Source organism: Hibiscus syriacus, unplaced genomic scaffold, assembly GCF_006381635.1.
Source record: "Hibiscus syriacus cultivar Baekdansim isolate YM2019G1 unplaced genomic scaffold, ASM638163v2 tig00110213_pilon, whole genome shotgun sequence".
NCBI lineage: Eukaryota > Viridiplantae > Streptophyta > Magnoliopsida > Malvales > Malvaceae > Hibiscus > Hibiscus syriacus.
Window position 1 is genome coordinate 246,400 of NW_024062630.1, and position 23,591 is coordinate 269,990.

At 31.2% G+C, this 23,591-nt stretch overlaps 3 protein-coding genes, 1 long non-coding RNA gene and 1 pseudogene across 5 annotated transcripts; 3 read left to right on the forward strand and 2 right to left on the reverse strand.

The window, feature by feature from the left end:
- The first annotated feature begins 268 nt into the window (after positions 1 to 268).
- On the forward strand, positions 269 to 4,555 carry LOC120113638. Its single transcript, XR_005515332.1, has 3 exons — positions 269 to 406; positions 525 to 584; positions 4,482 to 4,555. It is a non-coding gene; the product is annotated as an uncharacterized LOC120113638 (long non-coding RNA).
- Positions 4,556 to 4,855: 300 nt separating this feature from the next.
- LOC120113648 (transcription factor E2FA-like) lies at positions 4,856 to 7,171 on the forward strand. Its single transcript, XM_039134729.1, has 10 exons — positions 4,856 to 4,941; positions 5,118 to 5,172; positions 5,379 to 5,431; positions 5,520 to 5,570; positions 5,679 to 5,727; positions 5,847 to 5,912; positions 6,005 to 6,081; positions 6,234 to 6,456; positions 6,738 to 6,804; positions 6,956 to 7,171. Exons 1-10 carry the CDS (start codon positions 4,856 to 4,858, stop codon positions 7,048 to 7,050), a joined length of 822 nt encoding a protein of 273 aa, XP_038990660.1. The 3' UTR covers positions 7,051 to 7,171.
- Positions 7,172 to 9,320: 2,149 nt separating this feature from the next.
- Positions 9,321 to 9,880, forward strand: LOC120113649 (transcription repressor OFP6-like). The gene has a single exon (XM_039134730.1). It carries the CDS (start codon positions 9,356 to 9,358, stop codon positions 9,878 to 9,880), a length of 525 nt encoding a protein of 174 aa, XP_038990661.1. The 5' UTR covers positions 9,321 to 9,355.
- Positions 9,881 to 13,935: 4,055 nt separating this feature from the next.
- LOC120113757 lies at positions 13,936 to 14,945 on the reverse strand (annotated as a pseudogene).
- A 3,814-nt stretch (positions 14,946 to 18,759) lies between these two features.
- LOC120113767 (ubiquitin-conjugating enzyme E2 variant 1D) lies at positions 18,760 to 22,757 on the reverse strand. Of its 2 annotated transcripts, none has more exons than XM_039134812.1 (4): positions 22,573 to 22,757; positions 19,700 to 19,845; positions 19,227 to 19,352; positions 18,760 to 19,072 (listed from the first exon to the last, which is right to left on the reverse strand). In XM_039134812.1, the coding sequence occupies exons 1-4, from the start codon at positions 22,604 to 22,606 to the stop codon at positions 18,932 to 18,934; spliced, it is 447 nt and encodes a 148-aa protein (XP_038990743.1). In that variant the 5' UTR covers positions 22,607 to 22,757; the 3' UTR covers positions 18,760 to 18,931. The 2 variants fall into 2 exon arrangements, with proteins under 2 accessions (XP_038990743.1, XP_038990744.1); XM_039134813.1 differs by having other exon boundaries at positions 19,706 to 19,845; positions 22,573 to 22,754.
- Between the last annotated feature and the right edge of the window lie 834 nt (positions 22,758 to 23,591).

Consider the following 23,591-nt stretch of genomic DNA (forward strand, 5'->3'; position numbering starts at 1 on the left):
TAATTGTGAAACGATTCCATCATTTCTAGTTATTGTTAGGTGTAAATTGACATATGTTTGGGTTTGGTATGGCCTGGTTTTGGTCCCATGTAAGGATGATGTCAGGGCCGGCCCAATACATGTGCCACATGGGCGACGGCCCAGGGCAGCATGTTAAGGGGCAGTTTTCTAAGGCATAATTTCACGCTTCCTCCTCCACTAAGAAGCCCAAACGCTTTGAGATTAAAAAGTGGAGCGTTGTTGTCCTCTGTGCTTGGGTACCAATCCCTAACCCTAATTTACTTCCTTTTTTTGCTTTTTTTTATATTTTAAAATCAATTTACTTTTTTAATGTTGATTTGTTTGATTGATACAGATATTGTTGTGGATAATTGTGCGATTTGCAAGAATCACATCATGGATCTCTGTGGGTCTTTCTATCTTGAGTTTATTTTTCAAGTTCTTTTATTCTTTCATTCGATTTATGATTATTTTTCTTTTGATTTTGGTAAATTCTAATTGGTTACGTGAAATTGGTTTTTCAGGTATTGAATGCCAAGCAAACCAAGCCAGCGCCACCAGTGAGGAATGCACTGTTGCTTGGGGTATTGTTTATCTTTTTTCTACTCCTTCAAACCGTAGACTTACTGAAGTACACTGCATTATAATGTATTGGGCATGCTCATTTGTTGGGGATTACGCCATGATGTGCGTGTTCCGATATCTTGATGTTCGATTCAGGAATTATTTACTCGGGATAAGTGCTACTGTTATTTGATGCAAGTATATTTTGTTACCGAACACAAGGACTAAGAATTTAGAACTCGTATAAGAACTTGTAGTTGCTTATTTTGTTAAGTAGCGCGGTGTTTCTGTCTTGGGGTAGAAAAGAACAAATTATTCATAAATTCTGATGAAACTATGGCGATTTCATCGTTTAAAGAGAGGTTGAGTGTTGAAGAGGAAAAATTATGCTCAAACCGTTAATGTTTTTATTAGAAAATATCGGCAAGTGTATCATTTAAGATGTTAATGGTGGTGAATCAATTAAGTTGATAGGGAGCTATTCGAATTTGCTCATAATGCTTTGCCATTGGTAATTTACTCCTAATGGCATCAAATACATTGTTTTGTGGGTTCTATTGATTTGCTGAATGGCATTTGGTGTTTATGCATTTCTAAGTTAAATGCCAGATTATTTTTATACTAAAGCTATCTGAATAATTTCTTAGTTTTGGTTTGAACTAGAAGTAAATATGAACTGTATTGGTTGCTCTTCGTTCGATGGTTACATGTTGTTTGCGAGAATTGTTGGTCCCTACACTTTATTTGTTTCTAATGTAAATAAAATTCCATGACTAAAGTACTAAACCAATTAGAGTACCGAAGAAATTACTTGTTAAATTTAACTTGTTCCTTTAATTCTCATGAAGTTTGGAGACACTAATAAAGCATGTGGGTGATAACATTAAGAACAGGACAGCCTTCTTTAACATCAAAATTTAACATGTCATAAGAAGATATTGTTTTAGGTGATATTTGTAGTCTTGTAGGTTTTGGTTTGTATTAGTATTGATATTGTTTGACTATAATTTCTATTACATTTTTTTCTAAAAAAAAATTATTTATGTTTTGTCTATTATACGGTACAAGTATAGGGGCATAAAATTATTATCTCGCTCAGGGCATTAAAACTCATTGGACCGGCCCTGGATGATGTACTGGGTTTTGTCTTTAAGAAAATGTTAATGTTTTTAAACTCATTTTTTGTTAATGGCTTCTAAGTTTATATATATATTAAAATGACATAATCAATGAATTTAACAAAAGAATATTAATTTTATTAACAACTAAACTTCACTTCTTGGATAGAAAAGGTATAATAATAAAATTAACTTTCAATGTTTATTCTAATTATTACTTTGACTTTTATTTTTTCTTTTATTTTTAGTATTTTAATTTTCAATGTTTCAATTTTTCATCAAAATAGTCATTGTTGAATGTAAGTTATTAGTTGACTATTAATCAACACATGTTGTTGAATAATATTTTTATATGTGTTTAATTTGTGACATGAGATATGTTATATCATCATTTTAATGACATGATATATGTCATGTCATCATTTTGAATGACGTGATGTCACCTCATCATTTTAGTGACATGACATGTAATTAAACATATATAGAAATGACTCATCAGCAATATGCATTGACCACTCCCAAAAGGAATATAGATTAAAGTGACAATTTGTGTAGACGTTGAAATTCATTTTGTCATGACGTCAATAGGAAAGTGGAAAGATTATTTTTCAATAAATAAAAGTACGAGCCTTAAATTTTAAGTATACAAATAATACATACACTCAAAATATATTTTAGTAGTTTATCGAAGAATATTTAGTTATATATCTATCATTTTTATAAGAGACGAATAAATATGTAATGATTCAAACTTCAAGATTAATATTCATATGCTGACTTAGTAATGATCCACTCAAATAGTAAATGTCTTAGGCTTGTTGGATTAAGAATAGAGTTTAATTAGATGTGAATAAATGGGTCCAATAAGATATAAAAACACTATAATACATAGTTGAAGAGCTTAGGTGGTAATTACCCTATTTTATGAGACCGTCAAAGTGAGGTTTGTTTTTAGGATAAATGAAGGAAAAGGGGCAGAATATTTAAATTCTCGTGCACTCTCTTCTGTTCCTTTGTCTCTTATTCATTCTCCTTTCTCTATCCCTCTTCTTTATCTGTTTTAAATTTAAAGTTTTATGTTAAAAGAGTAATTTTTTAAAGATTCTTTAATTAACCATTAAGGGTAAATTTCTTCTTATCCTTATTATATTTCCAAGTTCATTTTTATGATTTGAACCTTCAAGATATTATATTAAATCATTTCTTTGCTCGATTTGAGTAGCTAAAGAGGTTGATGAATCATCACAAGTTAAGGGAAGAAAAAAGTTTGTGAAACTCTAACTTGAGACTTTAGTTTATAAAAAAAAAACAAAAGTAATATCTACCTAACTTTGAAGTTATTCATAAATAAGTGTAATGTGATACTCTAAAGTACATTCAATCTCAAGAGTTATTCAACCATCGTAAAATGATTTCATAAGTCTAAGATAAGACATTGATAAGGACGAAGCTAGGATACCAACTCAAAGGGACAAAGTATAATTTATTATAAAAAATTGAGGGGGCAAAGTATAATTAACCATATAAAATGAGAAATAAAATCAAAATAAACTAAAATTACAACATTTAATTTGATATTTATCCATATATATTTTAAAATTATAAAAAGTAAGAGACAGTCCCTCTCAGGACGAAGCATAACTTCGTCCCTAGGTCTTGAGCCTTAAAAAGATTAGAAATACTCATAATTAATAAGTTCGAGTTTACCGCTTTTAGTTGGGTCTAAATATATTTCACATTTTTCCTTAAAAAATGGTGATTATGGTGTAGTTCAACATATGTATTTCTGTGCTTTGCTTATACTCTCATTTGATATTTATTGTTATATTTTGTTTGATTGCAACTTTGTAAGTACAATAATATGTACGTAACCTTGTGGATTTATTTTTTCAACATCTTTTCACAACAAGAACTTATCACGATGGCTTGTTTACTTTGTGGAATTGAAATGATCAATATCATTATCTGACTCTGCTGTGAAATTGTGACGTTTTCATTTTAATACATGAGCTGTTCGCAGTGTATTTATGTTATTGGTGATGTATTTGATGATATAATATGCATCGGGCTGAGTAAAGTGCTCTTTTGCTGAACTAAGTTGAAATGCGGGCATCTTCGAATGGCAGATGCTTGATGATTTATACACTCTAATGCCATTAGAAACTATTTTTAGCTCTATAACTTTTGCCCGACATGCTAAAGAGTGAATATCTAGCTATCGGGTTTTGGTTTGTGATGTTTTGGATTTCAAACGTAATTTTAATTGATAATATATTAGTTTTACGTAATAAACTTGCTACACTCATGTATGAAGCTGATGCTTGTGCTTCATTGTTGGGTTAAAAGCAGAATATTAGGTAGCATTCCCTACGTGAAAAAAAACTTTGGACGTTGCAGCTTTAATGGCTGTTTGCTAAATGATTCCCTTGGCATTGTTATGACTCCCCCTTCCTCAAATTACAATCGTTATTGTCTCCAAAACATATGTACAAGTGAATCACTATTTTTTTACATGATTTTTTCTTGACATTGATCTCTGAATTTTGGCCTTTGCAAAAATGTTTCGAATCAAGTAGTAAAGTTATTCTGAAGGTTTTTATGGTTAGCACTTTAGAGTAAGCTGATGGGAAAGATATTTGCATTTGTTAGACTTAGGCTCTTTTATTTTTCTTGGCTCCATTTTATATATTTATAAGCTTTTCTTGTAAATGTAGCCATAGTGCCATACATAGCTTCTGAGATAAACTTGTAATTCTCCTTTCATTAGCAACACTCCGAAACACTGTCAGTTTCTCTCAGCCATTAAAAAGAAAGCGCAATGTGGACAAGGAAGTTGAGTCTAGCCAATGGACAAATAGTCCAGGAGTTACCAGCATATCCAATAGTCCATTCCAGACACCTGTATCCCCTAAAGGAGGAAGGATAAATAGTAGATCAACGGCCAATAAGTCTACTCCACAAACACCCCCGGCAAATGCTAGTGAGAAGTTTTGCCCTTTCATCCACTTTATTATCTTACCATTTATTGTCTGCTATGAGCTTAGTCCATAAAGGAAACTTATATTTCAGTCCCAAGATGTATATACGAGTTTGATTACTGCATTATGGGTAGTCAAATAATCGTTAAGTGATAAGTAAGATGGATATAATATGGGACAAGAACCTCTGACGTTATGTATGGCATGGCAGGTTCTCCATTTCCACTTACTCCTGCTGGATGCTGCCGCTATGACAGTTCTTTAGGTAACCTTAATATTGCGTGTTTTAAAAAAGAAATGAGTTATTTTGGCAAAGAAGATGAAAAACAAAATACGTTGGAAGTAATAATTAGCGATTTTAAAAGTTTTCAAGAATTTGTTGTCTTAATTTGGTTTGCCATTCTGGTTAACCTTCAAAGACGTGGGACTTATTTGAGAATTAAATCAAATTTACTAGGGGTGTTGATGATTCAAGGCCTGGAGAAGCAGATATTGATCTCTCTGTATTACAGGTATATGGAAGTAATATTGGTTTTGTTTTTACCTTGACATCCCCACTCCCCAGGCAACAATTTTTCTTGTTATTTTGTTTAAGAGTGTTTCTCTGTTTCTTTCTTTTGGTTTATGAGTTTCAAGAGAATGCTTGATCTGATCTGGTTGACCAAATTGTGTTTTTTTTACTTCCTGTATATGATATTAGTTTCTATTTTGTATGCAGGCAGAAATTGAAAACCTTACCATGAAAGAGCGCACATTAGATGATCAAATAAGGTTTTGCATTGCTTATTCTATTGTAATAGTAGTCATTCTCACCGTCTCAAATCTGTTTAGGATTGCCGATGGTTATAAAGTATTGCAGAGAAAAGCAGGAAAGATTGAGGGATTTGAGTGAGAATGAGAACAACCAGAGGTAAGCATATTGTCCCCTCTGGTTTGCACTGGGATCAAATTAATTGTTGTTGATTTCAATTCCTTGCAAAGAACAATACATTTAACCATCTTCAAATTTTCTTTTCAGGTGGCTTTTTGTGACTGAAGAAGACATCAAGGGTCTACCTTGTTTTCAGGTCTGTCGATTCCATGTTTCATTTAATTTATTCCTTCACAATAATTTTCTCCACTTGAAACTGATCTCCAAAACATCTTGATTTCACTATGGCTAAATTTTCCATGTTGCTTTTGGCAGAATGAAACCCTGATAGCAATTAAAGCTCCACATGGAACTACCCTGGAAGTACTTGATCCTGATCAAGTAAGCTGGTGGCTAGAGAATTCTAATGAGTTAACACCATTTTCTACTTTAATGTTTTGAATGTATGATTGCATTGCATCTCCATATTCCAGGCTGTTGACTACCCACAAAGGAGATACAGGATGATCCTTAGAAGCACAATGGGTTCCATTGATGTTTACCTAGTCAGGCATTGCTTCCTTACGTATGCTAAGCTATTTATATGTGCATGTTTATGAACCATCTTTCTTTCAAAATGAAATCTAATTGATGGTCAGAAAAGGTTCTTGTTTTGACATCTTTCTCAGTTCTCTTTCTTCTCAAATTGTTGTTTTTCATCAGCCAATTTGAGAAGTTTGAAGAGGTGAATGGTGTTGAGCCACCTGCAAGTCTCTCACTAGCTTCAAGCTCTGGCTCTAATGAAAACCGAGTTGATTTGTTTAATACGGATGATACCAGAATGGAAATCGAACCACAGGCAGTGCAAACTCATCAAATGTGCGCTGATGTTAATGCTTCACAGTCTGTTGGGGAAATGATGAAAATTGTTCCTTCGAATATTGATGTAAGTGCACTTCTTTTGACCATTTATTTCTGTAGCCAGCTCTATAGAGAATGGATACATGAACTGATGTTTGAATTCAAAATTCATTTGGACCTAGGTTGTTGCCCTCTTTGAGATCTAAGATCAAATTCCCTTTCTGCCTAGGATTTCATCACGCACTAATTTTTTTTATAAAAAAAAGAGAGTGAAAGCAATCTGCTCCATTTTTTATGGTTAAATATGTACATTTCTTTTGGCAAAGAGTTGAACTTGACTTGTCACTTTTCATTTATTGTTTTCAGAACGATGCAGATTATTGGCTTCTTTCAGATGCTGATGTTAGCATTACGGATATGTGGAAGACAGACTGTATCCTTCTACAAATTTTATAGCTCTTCAATACGCTTGACCCCCAATGGCTTTGAAAAAAGCGCTTGATCAAACTCTTTTGTTTTGCAATCTAATATACATTCATAGTCACAATATTTGAATGTGTAATCCTTAACTCCAAGAATTGCAGTTGTTGAATGGAGTGGGGTAGATATGTTTGAAGCTAATTTTGGAATGGCTGATATCAGTACCCCGAGGCCCCAATCCTCGCCATCCAATCTTTAATATACATGGATTAGTTACACAGATACAAGCATTGCATGTTGGAATTCCGGGTTAGTTCGTTGGTTGAGTGTTGAAGACAATACATGCTATGGACGATACTGGGATCACATGGTTGATGCTGTTCATCAAATCCTGATTATATACCAATGAATACCCCTTGGTTGATCTTGAGTTGCTTTTTGAATCCGTTCGAAATATCAAAGCAGCTATACCAAGTGTAGATGTGTAGAATTGGTGCATCGATATGACAAGGTTTCGTTTGATCTATAGAAAATGACTTCTAAAAGATATTTTATTGAACATTTAAGGTTGAGTCAAATAGCAATAGTTCTACTTGAGTTATGCTTTGTACATGGTTTGTCAACATTTTTCAAAAAAACTCTTTCTTAGAAGTTTTTTGCTAAAGAAAACAGACCAATGTTGTGATACTTGTTGAGAATTTGATATGTTTGTATGATGTGAATCGTGAATACGCAGATTGTATCCATCTATATCTTCATGATTATAGCAATGCAGTGATTTTTCAGCCACATTATGAATCCAACTTCATTATCACTATGTAGGTCTGCCAATGGTAAACGAAATCTAAGCTGAATATGTTTTAAAGTTTTTCTCATATTTGGAGAAGCATATTTGCATATAGTATGGGTATATTGAGATAAGGTCAAGAGTTTGGTACCACAGTTTCTATTATCTTTACTGCTAGGTAGGCAGTCCGTAGAGGATGAGAAATTATCATATGGACCCGGCTCGCACGTCATCCTTATTTATATGTAGGAAATAAATTCACCTTGAGAAATGATTGTATATATTGTGATTTACTTATTAAATAGTATCTTTTTGAACATGATTGTATGGATTAATAAAATTAAGTTTAGAGTTTAATAAAAGTTTTGTTTACACATGGTGGCTCTAAGAAATGACATGAGCTGTTGAAAAGCTAGGTTGCCGCATGCAGCAGAAACTATACCATATCCACTGATAATATTACTAATTATATAAGCAGAATAATAACAAATAAAGAACCAAAATAGGCAGAAGATTCACAAGATTAATTGTGGTGTACTGATCAGCTAAAAATGGTTGATTGATATTATATTTGTATTTATTTGGTTGGCCCTATGAACCTTTGATATCCGGTGGATCAATAATCCCATTGCTTGATTCGAGAATATATGATCCTGCAATAATACTGCATGTGAATCCTCTAAAATACAATCAATTTGTTTGTCTATTCAGTAGCCTCTTTCTACACTTGCATTTACAAAAATTTAATATATATATTGGGTTGGTGCCAATTGCTTTATTTATAACAAATTTGATCATATATTTTATAAAAATAAATATGTAGTTTGAAATGTAATCTAAACTAGTATCGGTGGACAATAGTTAATATTTTCCTTTGTATTAAGTTCAAAATGTACAATTAAATGATGCATACAGTAAGAAAAGAAATATCAATACTTAATTGATGGCTTATGTTTTTATTATTTTAATTGTTTTATAATAATCTTATTATTCATCGATTTAACAAGTATACTAATTTTTTTATAACTTTTTAGATATTTTTTAAAATTTAATTCACAATTAAAACTTTTTTACTCCATCTCTTTCGAAAGTTTTCTATAGTGATGATGATGACAACTAAACTAATATTCACTATTTAATTTTGAAGCAATGAGCCAAAATTTTAAATGAAAGTGCACTTTAACTTTAGAAGATGTTGACCTATTGTATTTTAAAGTGACATAAAAACAAAGTTAAAAAGTTAAAGATTTTTAGAATACGATCAGAATTATATTATTTAATTATTTTTTCATGCTTTTTTATAATACGAGAAACTAATATTTAGATTTACCGTTTGGTAGGTGATTATTATAAAATAATTAAATATAAATGTGTTCTATGTTTTTAAATTTCTTTTCAAATATTTAAATTTTATCATTATATTCATATTTATTTTTTAAATAATTTAAAACGATTATATTATATTATTTGTTTATATATTTTTAATCAATTGACAATATATATATACATATGCTCAAACTTAAATACTTTAAAAAAATAATATCATTTTTTACTACTAATGTCACTAAATAAGTTTTATATTCTCATTATCTTGAATTAGATACTAATTCTTCTTATATATAAAAATAAAAAATAAAAAGCGAAATCAATGGGCCCCCTTGGTCACATGCAGGATTTATGGGGTTTATAATTATAGATGGCTTTCTAGTTTCTTCATTGCTCATTAAGTTCCCTCACTCCCATTTATCTAAATAACTTCTTATCTAATTAAACAAGAATGTCACTCGACAAAAAGAAGCTCTTCCTCAACACGGTTTCAGTCAGCTTAGGCTGCAACAGCTGCAAGAAATTGAAGCTCTCCAGTTTTTTCGACCCCAAACCACAGTCTCCTCCATCTAAAACTCCTCCTCCTCCTTCGTCTGAATTCGGAACCCTGACCTCATTTCCTCCGAGCTCGGACACTACCACCCAGTACTGGGACATGGACGTCGACAAGGAAACCAAGTGTTCAACGACGATGGTTCGAGGGTTTGGGCGTGTGGGAGGGGAGAGCCTGGCGGTGGAGAAAGAGTCGGATGACCCTTACTTAGATTTCAGGTACTCGATGTTGCAAATGATATTGGAGAAGGAGATATATTCGAAAGATGATTTGAAGGAGCTTCTCAACTGTTTCTTGAAGCTGAATTCGTCTTATTACCATGACATCATTCTTACAGCTTTCACTGATATCTGGAATGGGGTCTTCTCCATCAACCCTGCTGACGATTCCTTGAAGCGATCGAGTTTATATTTAGTACACTGACGATGCATCATCAAATAAAAATGTATCATCAGAACATTTTAAATTTAAATTCATTAAACTTCATTTTAATGATATTTTATCACCTGATTCATTAATAATTATCGTGGGTTTTCTCCTGATGTTTTTCAGCTTCAACTGGTTAACACTAAATGAGTAAATTGTGACAGTTGAGCTTATCAATAACCAATGCCAATTAAGATAGTATATAAAGAATTATTTTTCACGTTTAATGGCGTTGTAAGTTGTGAAAATGAAGCTTTCTTTTTTTCATGCATTAAATGAAAATATATCTTTAAACAAAAATGTTTAATTAATAGTGTATTATTGTATATTCATTGGCTAATTTGAAGTGGAAATCTTGTAATGTTAAACAGTAGAAAAGACCCATAAATATTGATGGGTCACATGAGCATATTGGAGTCTTTTTTGAAAGCGAGATTCATATGAACAATCCTTGTTTCGTTTTCTCCCACTTTAGGGTACTACACCAGCAGACAAGTTTACCCCTGCAAAAGAGTTTTCACAGATAATGCGTGCATAATCATTGAACCAAAGCAAAGGGTATCTACATATTCTATTAATTTGGATTTAGTTTTGAAGATCATTACAGATGATTGGAACTTGATTTTGATAATTTCTGGGGGGAAATTAGATAAATTATTAAAAATAGCCTTATGGGTGCTTCGAGAAGAGATTACTATCACTTTTAATTTCTTTGGAAAAAAATAATGGGACATTTGAAATTATTAATGGGGCATGTTTTTAGTTGTGAAGTAGATTATATTTGAAGGCGGCATTGGGTTTGATGATGTTTTCTGTTTGTGGGTTTGCGTGGCAACTCAGCCTTATCCCTATCTCAAATAGCACCTTTCTTTATAATATGAGATGGAATGTTGAAACATATCAAGGAAGGAAGAAGACACAATGTTCATCTATCTCTACCTAGCCAATCTTTTTACATTTTTCCTCACACTGGAACATCTCATTTCTTACGTGAGACCTGAGACGAATATAAAAATTTATATTAAGGAATGTATTTACAAATTTTCAAAAGAAGAAGAACAAACTTACAAAATTATAAGAAATCAAAAACAGATTTTTAATTGAAGAATATAAAAATACATATTATATAGAAATTTAGAATTTTTAAATAACAACTATTCATCTGTGTGTGCCTACGAAAGCACACATTTCTTAAACTGAAAAGCTAAAAGATGATGCTAACTAACATGGGTTTTCTACCTGATATATCTTCTCTTCCAAAAAAGAGAGAAAAACAAACATATTCTCTAATAGGTTCTCTCTCTCTATATATAGAGATTACTTAAAATTGATTTCCTTCATCAACAAAATTGAACCAATTAAGGCAATTGCATGCAATTAGTGATTTCCTTCATCTCCATTAGTTGATGTTTCAATTTTCAACTCCATCATTTGCCAAATTTGGGGGTAGAAGTCATTTGTTTATATGATGTGCATTTATGAATAATTTTAATCTAGGGTTTCAATTCATGTAATTATTTTGAGAAAAATTTATTAATATCACATTAAATATTATAATATTTATAGTACATATATTTTATTTTACTTTTATATGTGATATAATCTATATCACATTAAAACTAAATCTATAATAATATATTATAATATAAATATTAAAAAATATGTTAAAATATTATATTTAAAATATTAAAAATACTACTTTTTAAATATATATATATATATATATATATAAGGAAAACTAAAACAAGTTTGGGTTAATCATATTCAAATATGATCAAGTCTAAATAAAATTTAAAGACAATATTTTAAATCGAATCAAATTTGAACAAACAAAAATTATACTAATATCATACATAAACTAGAGTCATGTACACCATTATCCCAATCTATTGTTCTTGAGTTCTTATGCAATTGCAAATTATATATGTGGTAGCTAGGGTTTACTTTTAAAGTTCTGTTGGCCATTTTTGTAATCTAATAAAAAAAGATGAAGTTTGGGTGTAGGGTCATAAGTGGATAATAGTTTGGCTCTTAATTAAGATGGCAAAATTTATCAACATATACAATATATCTGGCTGTTGTGAAAAGAACAGACAAGATATAAAGTTTGAAAAATGAAGTTAACTTAAAAGCAAATTAGGGGACCAATCTAAGACTTGTTAAAGGCGAAGGTTTTGTTGTGACAGCAAAGGTTTTGTTGTGACAACAAAAGGAAATGATGGGCAGATTAGGGTCAAATCAAATGAATTAACTAAGTCACTCTATGGACAGTTGAAACCCCATTGTTTTCAATCTTTGTCCCTCAAAGAGGGAGCCCCCAAGTCACTCTTAGTTTATGGGTTGCTAGATTCTAATTATCTTAAGCAAACATTCAAGGCTTGAAGACCCTTGTAATGGTGTCAACTAACAAGTATTGAGGCCCTTCGAAACCTTAAACATTATTTAAAATTTTTAATATCTCACGTTGTTAGACCAACTTAAAATTTAATAATTGACTTATCTTAAGATTGAATTGTTTTTATCCAACCAATAGACGTAGCGTGACATGAGCTGAATTTAAACAAATAAATTTTGATCTTGAGGTCTTCCAAACCTAATTACTATTCTAGTAATTAAAATTATTAAGTATTAATATATGTTTAAAAAGTAATATCAAATGAGCAATAAATTTAAGTTGACAGATGGGATAGGGTCAAAATCGGGCATGAACTAAAAAACTAAAAAGAAATGAACAATGGCATGACTAAAGGAGCCCATGAATTGGTAAAATCAATTACATGGGCTGACTTCATCATCGAATGAGGCCCATCTGTTGGGATTCAGTACGACATTGTACAAACTTTTTAAGTTTTAGCAGCATAGCAAGCGACATTTTACGTGCATATTAGGTACTAAGCGTAAACCATATACCTCCATTGTTGGTTTTTTAGACTCGGATCTATGCTACGCTAGTCATTGTTCTTTAGTTTGATATAATTTAATCCTTCATTTACAATTAATATTATACTTCAATCCAAATCACTTTTGTTAATCGGCTAATATAGAATTCTTAAGAAAATTCGAGTTAAATTTTCTTTTAGCAACGTTAGTAAATGGCAAAGTTATCTACATAATCATAGCCCTGCACTTTGTTGTCATTGTCTCTTCATCTATCTCCATAATTTTTTGGCATGCGAAGACCTTTTTCACAATAATAAGGCGAGGACTCATGTTTCTCTAGGTCCACAATCACTCAATTTTCTCGAGTTTGAGATAAAACAGTTTTTGGCCATGTATGATGCTCAGGTTTTAACAATTTATGAGGCTTCACAAGTTTCTCTTTGAATAAGTAAGCTCCTCAGTGTCAAATTCAAGTCACCACTTTGTGAAGTTTCACCTAATATCTAAAGCACGGTGATATAGTTCTTATCATTGCCGTTTTATCAGCATTTCTTTCTTTCCTGTGTTCAAGAGTTCCTGTGACTTCTTTTCTTTGATTGTAAAGAGTTCACATATAGATGGTTTATTTCTTCAAACAAAATTCACACTAATAACAAAAAGAAATACCAAATTATAACGCGCTATCAAAAAATCCATAGTAACCATAATCTGACCCCTTTCAAGAATAAGCGCTTAAGAACACTGCACAGAATTTCTACGAAAACAAGACTCATGGATTGAGATTCCCAATGGTTAGTTTAGGGCTGTCCTCCATGGTTGCCATTGTTTAAGACTCCATTTTTAGACCGGTAATTTGGTGTACTCTTTATCCTATCTACCTAAGAGTGCAACAACATGCTTTCTATTCGCCATTAAAGTAAAAAATCTAACCAAAAATATAACTATAGGCTAAAATATTAAAACAAGAGCCTTGAAGGTAATCATCAAATATATCATTATCTTTCATTTGTACTCAAATAACACCAAAGATCTTTTTAGGGGTAATTAAATGCTAAGGCCCCTTAGGTACAAATTACAGCTCAAAAGCTTATTCAAATGTAAATCATAGATTAGGGGCTTATTTTAGCATAAAAATTACATTTTCTTAATATGGGGAATGTGCAAATGAAAGAATGGAACTGAAACTATTACTAATATTGATGAATCATCAATAACCTTGAAATTGTGTACAAAAATCTAACTAAAAACAAATGCCATGAGGGCTTATCAGCAGAGAATGCATTGATATTTCATGAAGATTCAACTTCTAAACCATAAAGAACATTAGCATAATTCTCAACATCCCCTTCCCCAAAATACCTTCTTTTGACCTCCAACCACGCGTCCAATGTCAGCAAACTATCGGAACCGGCCTGATGGCTCTTCCCAATGGCCCGGTTCACTGACAGAGCGTTAGATGCTCGGTCGAGCCCCCCGTACAAGCCAGCGCAGAACCTCATCAAGTGTTTGACGTCGTAGAGTCTGATTCCGAAGAGCAAGCGCACGAGGCTCAAGAAGTCGGTGAGTTTGAACAGTAACGACTCGCTCGTCAAGCACTTCACGATGTATCCGAAATCGTACGCGCAGTGAAAAGTCACCCACGTAACGTCGTCGTTCAAAACGAGTCCCGATGACATCATCAGTTCCGCGAATCGGATCGAGTCGATCCCGGTTTTTCTCAAAATCTATGCCTTGGCGACGGAGAATTTCGACGGAATCGTGAGCATGGGCATCGTTCGCGATATCGAAGTCTCTGAAATTGAATTCCCTTATAAATTGGTTTTCCGTGCCAAGATCTGGTAAATTTCCGTTACAGTCCGAGAGAGTTAAGCCGAGTTGTATCATCTTCAGCAAATCGACGCTTCCGAGGGAATTTGGCCTGACAACAACGCCGGGGAACTCCGTGTCCATTGAGATGATCGGAAAATTGTCGACAACGGATCTGATTATCTCGAATTCGGACTCCAAAGTGTGAGACCAAACGGATCGGATCACGACCGACTTTCTTAGTGGTGGTTTATCTGACATTTTCTTCTATCTTTTTCAACGAAAACCCTCTTTTAGTTTCTTGTACATATATTTGGATTTTAATTTTTTTTAGGATTTAGGGTTTGAAAAGATCGAAAGAAAATGGATGCGAGGGGAAAGGTATTTGTAGCCAGTAGAGTCTAGGGAGACTTTTTACTCATTTAATTACTTTTATTTTATAAAGGGTAAACTATCAAAATGATCACTTTTTTATAGTTGTTATTTTTTGGTCATTGAATATAAAAATATATTATTTCGATCACTTATATTATCGATTTATAACAGTTTGACCCCTTATATTATTAATTTATAATATTTTGATTATTTCATGTTTATGTTCATCATTCTTGCATTATATGTTATATATTATATTTTTTATTAAGCTAAGATGATTACAAAGTAATATATGTTCTAAATATTCTCAATCATTTAACAATGAACTCTCGAGCACTCTTGTAGGCAAAGTTGCTCGAACTGATGAACTCTATGAACAATAACGATTCCTTTGACCACTAAAGTAAGTTGGTTCGTGCAAATGTATGGTTGTGTTTAAGTTAAGGTGTTTGATATAAATTTAGATTTTTAGTATTTTTATTTTTAAAATAATTTTAATAATAATTTTATTATTATTATTTTATTTTAAATGAAGTTAAATGATTTAGGTTAGATTTGTAGAGTTCGAGGCATTTTTCGATGAAATAACTTGAATTCTCATTTAAGAGGGTGAAGAATATGTGAGCTAGAAAATTTAAGGTCCAATAGTTAAAGGGTGAAATAAATATTTTATCTAAAGTTTATTGGTTAAATTAGTATTTTATCAAATGTCAAATTAAAAATTAATCACTTTTACTAACGTGCAACATCATCAAACTAACGACATTCAATGTTTCAATAACCAAAATATTAGAAGTCGATAACATACACGATAAAAAACTTATAAATTGATAACATAAATTACCAAAATGTTATTTTTTAGAGTTTGATGATCTAAGTGAAACTTAAGAAATAAAAGTAACCATTTCAATAATTTGCCCCTTAATTAATGATTTGTAATTAATTAATTAGATATTGCTATTTAATATAATAATATTTAATATATTTTTACCATTTTAATTAATCATTATGTTTTTTTAATTATAAATGCCATATATTTCATAAAGATTTTACATATTTTAAAAACTGAAAGTTTTAAGATAATTTAAGATCTATCGTGTACATTAATAATGAAATGATGTCATTTTAGCATTATAATTAAATAATGCAATAATTATGATATCACTCTGCATTGTGATTCTATTAATTTAAGGTATCAATTTACATAATTAACAATTTACATTATCATCATATAATTAAATGTATACCACAATTTAATGAAAAAATAACGTTGAAAACGGAAATTTAACACGTTTTATGCCAATAACGTTTTTCATTCTAAATAAATAAAAACACACACTCATGAACACGTCCATTTATATTTATTAATATAGCCTTATCTTATATATTCCTAATGAAAATATTATTAATTTACTAAAAATGAAAATGTTATTAATATGATCATAATTCATAACTTATTTATATTATATATATACGCTAATTATTAAATAACATTAGTCCACTATTAAGTAGAAGCCTATAAATATATTGCATTATAATTTAAATAAATACAGTGTTAATTTCTATTATCATCGTCATTATTAATCAAGACTATAGTTACACAGTTTAACTTAGGCAATCTAATTTTTTGCTGTAAATTTATAGATATTGAAAGCCAAAAATAAGGTAACGAAACAATGAAATTATTTTTTTTATAAATAGTCATAAGTCAAATAATAAAGCCTTTTTACTCAACAACACTTTAAAAAGTAATTTACCGATTTAATTTTTTAATTTTTTAAATTTTTATCAAAATAATAATTATTTTTATCCTGTATAATACGCCCACTTTTAAATATTTTTATTTGATAAAGAAAAGGTTTAATTAATACGCGTGCTTGTTACGAAATTTGAAAAATAAAAGAGTGAAGCCCGCGGACGGATAGAGGAAAATGAGAATAAATGGTGATCCGATTTTCAAGATGTAATCACGATAATGAATGTGATACATTGAACGGTGGCTCTTTTTCACATACTTTAATTATTGACAATTTTTAAATATATCAAATAAGATGTGTAGGTGGATGATGGGTTGTCAACATAAGAAAATTAACTTTTAAGTTTTAACGCATAAGTTCATTTTTTATTAAACAAGACCATCGGTTTAAAATCATTACATGTGAATAGATATTACACAAATTAAATGTCCTTTTAAATATATATTTTTAAATGAAAAACAAAATTATACTGAGTATTTTTTTTAAGAAAAATGTATAATTGAATTCACTGAGTGTCTTTAATAATAAAAATATATTTAAAAAAAATCAAATCAAATAATTATATCTATACGGTATAGATATATTACCAATCATTAACATTCTTAAATAAATATTATTTTATAATTATCAAAAATTAATCTTATAGGGTAAATTACATAAATCATTATTATATTTTTCTCTCTCATATTTTGTTCATTAAACTTTTAAAAATTTCAATTTATTCATTAAATTTTGAAGATTGAATTTTTTTCACTTTATCGTATCTTTCTGTCTATCTGATGATATGACAATTTTTATTATTTTTTGAATTGCCATGTAGACCACAATTAATATTTTATTATTATTCTTTTTATATTTGTTCCACTCACAACCGTCCCTTCACCCATACTCTAGTGCCGCCTCTAACTCTCAGACAACCCAAAACCAAAATCAAGCTCCAGCCATATGTTTGTCATCCTAAGCCACTGTCGCTTCAACCAGACAAATCTCCCACAATATTTTTTTTTATTCCTAATCTCAAATCTAAACAAGAAAAAAGGATCAGAGATAAAGCAAGAAAATTTGTCGCATATCTAATCAATTCAACCGATTACTCTCCCCAAAGTATATCCGATTATTACAACACACGTTCAATCATCGTTCTGTCATTGTTCTTAATGCTTCTAATATAATCATTCAACCTAAATTTCTTTCCAATAATCACGTCTTCCTACAAGAATATATGATCCAAAAAACATTTCAAACTAAATCTCAATAACCACACGAGTCTAGACAAAAATCAAACTTAAAAATTAACAAACCTTCTCTAGCCACAGCCCACACCCCTTTTGACCCAAATATATCTTATTTAAAAATTAAAAATGACGTGATAGTTAAAATCTGAATCCATTCGAATCGACCAGAGAAAAAAGAGAATGAAAAAGGAAGAAAGGATGAACGAGAAAAAAAAATGTGTTCAAATTAAAGAGAAAAATTGGGGGGGGGAGAAATAAAGAATGAACAATAAATGAGAAAAAATAGAAAAATATATTTTCACAAAGAACCAAAATAACGTTGTTTTGATTTAAATTTAATTTTTTAAGGATTTAAAACAGTGTTATATTGATATAAATTGTATATCATAACACCATTAATTATTTAATGACAAAATGACCAAAAATATTTAATCTTTAAAATTTAGTGAATAAATTGAATTTTTTTTAAAGTCGGTCAGCAGAATAGAAGAGAGGGAAGAGTTTAATTTACCCAATCCCATATAGAGGGTCCGTTATCAAAACATATTGACCTATATGATACTGACAATATGCCCACAATCTTGGTAACCATCGCATGCTTGTACGGGTACAATTATTTCTGAAATTTTCTTTTTGTCTGTTTCATATGGAATGCATTCGAGAATCGCATCCTCGTATCTATGCATGGAAATTGGAGCCATTGGTGAAAAAGGAGGAAAAAAAGAGAAGAAAACGTCCAAACTAGAATAATAATCAAAAGTTTTTTTTTTTGAACATGTGACACTGATTAATTAAATCATATTAATCAAACAGCGACAGAGTTTTGACAAAAAGGATAAAAAAGTTAAAGCCTTTAAAGAAGTAATTGGAGAAATTTTTTTCAGGGTATCTCCAGTTTGTTCTTAAGGCAGGGATCAAACAAGCAATACAAACTATATATTGCATTACTACAAATGCAATTAAATCCGGGATAATATCTAGTATGATCTTGAGCGCTAGAAGTACGTACCCTCGGGTGGTTGGACCAACTTTCGGTTATGCGCGGCAGCCATCTCCTTTTTCAGCTGTGTCAGAATATCCTCCATCGTATACTCCCTCTGCCAATTCGCAATAAGTCCAAACTTCTTCGGTTCCACCTGTTTCGATCATGCCACCAAATTTTTAGGTCACTATGTTTTCTCTCAACATATATTAACGAACAAATGAAAAGCAACAAAAGATTAACCCGACGGAAATCAGATAAAATAAACCAATCATGGCATGAAATATGAATATAACTTATTTGTATACCACTCCGGTTTCATGGTTAACACAAGTCATGTTGATCCTTGAATGGAAACGGACACTTGGTGGCTTCTCGGGATAATCTTTATCACAAAACAGCTTCAGCTGATAGATTCGACCTTCATGTACGGTCTGAGAACAGGAAAAGGATTCAACACGCAGAAAGAAACAGTAAAGCATATTAAAAGGGATAGTTTTCGAAATCGTCCAACGAAAAAACCATTGTTCACTTCAAAAGCAAGGGGTAGGGAAATCCCAAAGGCAGGCACCAAGATATCAAAATGCCAATTGTTTGTGAATATTGAAAAGAATTATAACAAAAAAGAACGAAGAAAGAAACAGAGAAAAAGCTTTAAGTTCTCTGTTTTCCTGAAATGTTGTGTTTAATACCCAGTGCTTTATCTATGATTGTTCATATAGACACAAAGTTTCATCTAAAGGAAAAACATCAAAGTATGAACGTTGACTTAAAAATAAGCAATTACATTATGAGGACCAATAATGGTGCCAGTCCAAGAACGCATGTAAATATCATCTCCATCATCCATTCCATAGCTGACAGTACCATCTCCAATACCCTTTTCTCCACGTTCAAGCTCCTCCAGCAATCTGAAGTTCCGAGGCACTGTAAAATTAACATATAAAACTCAATAATGGGTATGACCAGCTATGTTAATAACACAATAAGTCCACGCATTGCACTTAACGCCAAAAGAATTACAGTCTTCAATGTAAGTTTCTGAAAAGTAATTGACTATGTAAGCATGATAACGGTTACATCCCTACGCATAATCATATTACAAGTTACAACTGCCATAGATTAATTATGTATTTTGCTTAGATTCAAGGAACACAGATGAGACAGTTCACAATGCATGCATACCAGATTATATCAGCACAAGCTTGTATCCGTTTCATTTTAATAAAATTATACTTATTCTAAAACAACAAGAACATTGCCTTTTCAACATACATTGATTCCACTATAGCCATTACTGTTCAAATAAGGTACATATACAACTCCAACCAGCGTAAATGAAGCAGGAGCATAATATATTTTATTTTTTAATTTCAGTTTTATTTTATAATATTTATTAATTATTATATTTATGATAAACGGCTAAGGCTAGGGCTGTTCAGTACTTCTAGGGTTATTAATTATTTTTGGGTTTAGATCTAGGGTTATGATTAAACTTTGCTTACAAGAAAGGTAGCCTATATAAATTAGTTGTAGGCTTTACGGATAAAACAATTTATCCTAATTATTTTCAGTGAATTAATAGAAAACTAGAGGTTTCCCTTTACCCTAAGTTTTTCTTGATTTTCTTCATGATATTTCATGACAGCTTAACCTGATTCTTGGAGGGAAAAATAATTGTTGAATCTGAAAAGAAGTCTTCCCACCACCAAAGTCAACATCTAATCCAGGAAATGGAAGCATTTTTAAAGAGTAGCCTCAACTTGAAGATAAAGCCTTGTGTGATATTCCTATGGCTAAGGATCATATTATTGTTGGGATACCTTGGATGAATGATATTCTTGATCAAGTAGTTGGTTTTAAGGTGTTTTGAAATACTGATTTGAATGGCGATGATCATCAAATCAAGTTGAGAAATATTGATGAATGGAAAACAACTTTTAAGGCTTTAGATAACTTTTATGGATGGAGAGAAACGCCAAACACATTTTTGGGGTTCATGAATGAGGTTGGTAGACAACACAACTTGACATGGAAAACAAGCATGCAGCTTCTGTAAATGCCACTTTAAATGCTGTAAGCGACTAAGCTGAATGGCCACTTTTGTTTGATCTTGATAAATTTGGCATTATTCATGGGTGTGGTTTTAAGCTTTTTTCTTCTGATGTTCCAAAAGAAAATGTTGCAAGTATGAGACAGATTCCTAATGAAGATTTAATTATAAAGAGTAATATGATGCTTGATAATACACAACACTGTGAATTCTGGTGACAAGAAAGGTGTCAATGAAGTAACTCCTACATATGGTGGTGATCAAACTGGCATGAAGGAGACTTTCATTAATAAATCTGAAACCAAAGAAGAAAGTCCTAGTACAATTGAAATATATTCTGGAATTAAAGTGGAGCCTTTGTTGAAAGTGGAACTTGAATCCACGAGACAGAATTGTTATGAAAACATGCAGCACACTGTTTTGTTTGAAAAGATAAAGATTTACTCAAGTACAATGGGATGTTGAGTTATTGGAAGCATAGTTTGGAGATGGAATTTAAATTAAAGAATGAACAAGATGAAAAGGCACATGTTGAGTCAGCAAGGTTGTTAATCATGGAGAAGAGGCTGCAAAGAGCTGATCCAGAACTTTAGCTTATGTGGTGAAAGGTTTCTTGCCGGAGTTTAATTTTCCAAGCCAGGGAGTATGATGCTGGAGCATAATTTTGTAATATCTTATTTTATGATATTTATTAATTAATAAATTTATGATAGACGTCTAAGGCTAGGGCTGTTAAGTATTTTAAGTGTTATTAACTATCTTTAGGGTTTAGATCTAGGGTTATGATTAAACTTTGCTTGCAAGAAAACTAGCCCATATAAATAAGTTGAAGGATTTACAGCCGAAACAATTATCCTTGTTGTTCTTTGAATTGATAGAAAACTAGAGATTGTCCTTAACCCTAAATTTTCTTGAGTGCCATCTTCTTTCTCATTTGTATTTCAGTCACAATTTTATTGTTTTGTAGTTTTAAGAGGGAACATCAGTCTTAAAATACCTAAACGTCGACACCTATCTATTGTAGTTTTAAGAGGGAACAAAGTTGCAATACACAAAAAATGCACATTTCCATGTTCTTTGATTCAATATTTCACTTGCAAGACATATTCAAACACTATTAGAACACAAACGATCAAATTCCGATGGCAGCATAATTCATAAGGATTTTAAAAAATATATAATTAATAAACTCACATAATATTGATAATGAAACTAAGCATACTTTAAATCGCTCGACAAATATCCAAGCTAACAAAAAAATAGAACTTTACACCGAATATAACAGCAATGAAATCAATTCAAAAGTTAAGCAAATGTAAAAATAAAAAATCACCCAAAACTTGAAACGAAATAACAAACCCATAAAACAATAGAAAAACAAAGGGAACCCCTTAATTTTCTTATCTTAATCCACATAAATTGTCCAAACCCATAAATAATAATTGATTATATGTGCTGCAAGAATCGATAAGACAATAAAATAAATAAAACCCAATAATGAAACCTATGAAAGATTAATAAAAACGCAAGATCTAGTCGATAAACAAAGGGGGTGCATAAAATTATAAAGAGAAGTGTGAAAGCGGAGCAAAGGGGCTAACCCACGACACTCGATCCTCCTGAGCCAAGCGTCATGGGTGATTCACTGGAGGGTCTTTTTCTTCAAAGGAATTTTAGAGATCTGATCGGTAAGGGAAGAAAAGAGGAAGATGTAGAAGTCAAGAGTGGAGAATCTGGAGAAAGAAATGCGATGAAAAGCAAAAAAGCTATAGGAGGGGGGTGGGGATAAATGGGTCCATTGCATTATTATTTTTCTATTAATACGATAAGATAAAATACATTTGGATGCAATAGAATTGAGATATAGGGAAAAATAAAATATAAAAGTATAATGATGATTATTTACTGTATTGTAAATCTAATAAAAGTAATTTATAAATAAGTGTAGAATCATGATAAAATAATAATATAATTTAAGATCCGTTTATATTATTATAAAAGATAAAGTAGACAATAACATAATTTGTTGATGATACATAAAATTATATATTATTATAAAAGATAAAGTAGACAATAACATAATTTGTTGATGGCAAAAAGGAAATGACCAACAAATTCATTGCTCTCAACTGTCATAATTACTCTTGCATTTATGTGTTTTAATGGTTTTTTCAATCAAATAATACCTCCTTATGCTGTCAATGACCTAATTACCCTTTCATTTGTTTTCTTAATCTGATAATGTTTATATATATTTTTAATATATCATACGCCTGTTCATATTATATATTTATATTCCAATGTTATTGTAAAAAAATAGAAAAATAATATTTTGCTTTGTGGAACAATAAATAAATATCATATATAATAAAATTTGGGCAGTTGCAGTTAAAGCAGTTTCTCACATAGTAATCTGCTGAGGAGGGAAAACAACCTCAAAACAGAGACATCTGCTACCCATACTCTATGTTCTATGATTTGGAACCCTAAAAAAACAGTGCCTTTCACGCTCCTCTTCTTTAATCTCTAGCAAGTTCATAGGAAAAAGGAAAGAAAAGAAGGGAAAATTGGAGCATAAATGGCGATATGTAAGAAAGATAAAAGGGAAAATTAACTAAAA

Coding starts and splice junctions, on each gene's coding strand:
- LOC120113648 (XM_039134729.1), top strand. CDS start 4,856: ATGTATGGCATGGCAGGTTCTCCATTTCCACTTACTCCTGCTGGATGC. Junction 4,942..5,117: donor TTAGGTAACCTTAATATTGC/GTGTTTTAAAAA, acceptor CAAATTTACTAG/GGGTGTTGATGATTCAAGGC. Junction 5,432..5,519: donor ACATTAGATGATCAAATAAG/GTTTTGCATTGC, acceptor AAAGTATTGCAG/AGAAAAGCAGGAAAGATTGA.
- LOC120113649 (XM_039134730.1), top strand. CDS start 9,356: ATGTCACTCGACAAAAAGAAGCTCTTCCTCAACACGGTTTCAGTCAGC.
- LOC120113767 (XM_039134812.1), bottom strand. CDS start 22,606: ATGACGCTTGGCTCAGGAGGATCGAGTGTCGTGG. Junction 19,846..22,572: donor AGGAGGATCGAGTGTCGTGG/GTTAGCCCCTTT, acceptor TTAATTTTACAG/TGCCTCGGAACTTCAGATTG. Junction 19,073..19,226: donor TTAACCATGAAACCGGAGTG/GTATACAAATAA, acceptor TGATCGAAACAG/GTGGAACCGAAGAAGTTTGG.